This window comes from Manacus vitellinus, unplaced genomic scaffold, assembly GCF_001715985.3.
Source record: "Manacus vitellinus isolate BGI_N305 unplaced genomic scaffold, ASM171598v3 scaffold_118_pilon, whole genome shotgun sequence".
Taxonomy (NCBI): domain Eukaryota; kingdom Metazoa; phylum Chordata; class Aves; order Passeriformes; family Pipridae; genus Manacus; species Manacus vitellinus.
The window spans coordinates 206908-209293 of NW_021938885.1; the positions used below are offsets into that span (position 1 = coordinate 206908).

The window sequence follows — 2386 nt, forward strand, 5'->3', positions numbered from 1 at the left end:
CCCATTCCTGCCTTTTTTGCTCAGCATGCAGTGGCTGCAGCAGTTCAGGGCAGCTGCGGGTCATTGGATAAATTTGGGGGAATACCCAAAGTTCAGTGCTCTGCAGAATAATCCCAATGTCCACCCAAAAACGACAACAGCAGCTGAACTCCTGCCTGAATCCAGCATCCCACAGCAGCATCAGGGAGCTGTGAAGCCACTCAAGCGGAGATAGAGGAAGCAGCAATGGGCACAGACTTAAGAAAAAAAATCCCAGACACGTGAAGAGTACAGGATGTCCCCGGGGTGACTTGGACCGTGCCATCCTCAGGCACTCAGGTTCCATATCACAGCCTTTCCCACAGGGATGAGGCGGTGTGGGATCCAGGCAGTGCCACATCCTGTTGCCGGTTGTCATTACGTTTGTAGGATATTTAATTCTCGGAGGCATCTACGCTGCTCTTAAACCAGCTGCTTTAGAGGTGAGGAGGGGGATGGGGAAGCACAGGGATTGAAACCAGAGGACAGGGGACAGGGAAGGCTGTGATTACCTGTCGAGCCCAAGAAGTACCTGTCCAGGACAGGCCCGAAGCCGTCGGGGTTGGTGCCGAGGTCTCCGCTGACGAAGGGCTGCGCGGGGCTCTCTGCGCCATTGAGGGGCCAGCGCTGGGCACGGATGCTTGGCCCACCGTACCAGGAGACATTGGCCATGGAAAAGCAATCCTGCAACCAGGAGAGCATCGTTAAAGAGCAAGGAAGGCTCAGGGTGAGGAGAAAGGTCAGGTTGGGTGAGGCCGGGAGCAAACTGTGCTAGTGGAAAGTGTCCCTGCCTGTGGAATGGGGTGAGCTTTAAATTCACCTTCAGGACCCCAGCTGGGAAATCTGTTTGGGGTTTCTTGGTTTGTTTGGGGTTTTTGTTTGGTTGTTTTTTCTTTCTTTGGTGCTTTTTCTTTGTTTGCTTTACTTCTAAGTTTGTTTTACTTTTAAAGGCATTAACCTTTCTATCCGCTTTTCCCAGAGTTTCTGGCACGAATTTACAGCTGCAACTGCCCCCACCTGAGGGACGTTTTAGCCCTCACCTCGATGGTACCACGGCATCCCTGGAGGGACACGTGCTCTCTCCCAAGGCACAGCTTCCCAAGGGCTCATAACAAGAATCTCCCTCAACGAGACTCAGTTTGGGGGATTTGGGACACTTCTCATAGGGCTGACAGGACCCTGTACCCGGGGACATCCTCATCCTTGACCCACCTCCTGCCAGAAACCATCCATTTTCACTTCAAAGCCTCTAAAACTTTCTCCTTTCTGCCAAGTCAAGGGATCAGCAGGACTTAAGAGTCCGCGTGACTTCCCAGGCGGGACGGGTTTCCCCGAAATCCCGAGGATTTGGGGCCGTGGAGGGAGGCTGGGGCAGGCAGAGGAGACCTGAAGAACCCCAACTCAGCCCACCTCGTGTTTATTCCCAATCCCAAGGCTTCGGAGCCTCCTGGAGCCCTGAGCTCGGGGCACAGAGAGGTTAAGTCTCTCCAAGAGGTGGGGAGAGGAGATGTAAATTATTAAAGTGGAAACCCTGGAGGCTCGGAATAGATGTACCAGGTGTCAGCTGAATTCATTACACCAGCTGGAAAAGAGGGAAAAACAGCCTGTTCTAAACTCAGATTCCTCTGGATCATATTTTCCAATGGTTTGTTTTTTTTAAAAAAAGTGGGGAAAAGCCTCTTCTGTCTTGCTCATCCTCTCGTACACCCCACACCAACGCCAGCAAAGGGGACCCAGCCCCGTACACAGGGGTTGTGCTCAGGCAACACCTTCCACTCACCCAAAATGGTGCCAACAGGTGATTTATGGCTGAAGGGGAACAATCCCCCGTCCCACACCGCCCCATCCTGCTTTCCTCCCTGTCCTGGGGGCTCCCCACAACCGGACACCTCGCTCTGACAGGGTTCCTCCTTCCCCTCCTAACGCTCCCTTTCAGAGCCTGCTTTCGTTTAACCGAGGGACAAAACAGGGAATGATACCAAAAATAAAGCCCCCCTCGGTGTTTGCAGCAGCGGACGTGGGTTATTCCCATCCCCTGGGAGCTGCCCATTGTGTCTGCGTTGGAATGGACCTTCCCGAGGTTCTCGCCAGCATTGTCTCCAGCAGTTATTTACTCCGTCTCCATATAAACACAGTGCTCCCACCCCGGGGTCACCAACACGGCACCACCAGGGCCCCCTGGGGGTTTGGGGGGCTCAGCATCAGGTCATGATGCTGCCAAAAGGCTTTTCCAACGTGGCACCGGCCACAGCCCCTCGGGGTTCTGGGGGCTCAGCATCAGGTCACGATGCTTCCAAAAGGCTTTTCCCACCCGGTCGCTGGAGGCTGTGGGAGCTGGGGAGCTCCACGGGAGCTGGGGAATTCTGCC

At 54.4% G+C, this 2386-nt stretch overlaps 1 protein-coding gene across 1 annotated transcript in view; it reads right to left on the bottom strand.

The window, feature by feature from the left end:
• LOC103758952 (SITS-binding protein) overlaps positions 1 to 720 on the bottom strand; it is a 6671-nt gene extending 5951 nt beyond the window's left edge. Inside the window, exons 1-2 of the mRNA XM_029965724.1 lie at positions 531 to 720; positions 343 to 380 (exon numbers count right to left, since the gene is read on the bottom strand). Coding sequence (XP_029821584.1) covers positions 343 to 380; positions 531 to 720 — 228 coding nt within the window. The remainder of the gene's footprint in view (positions 1 to 342; positions 381 to 530) is intronic.
• Between the last annotated feature and the right edge of the window lie 1666 nt (positions 721 to 2386).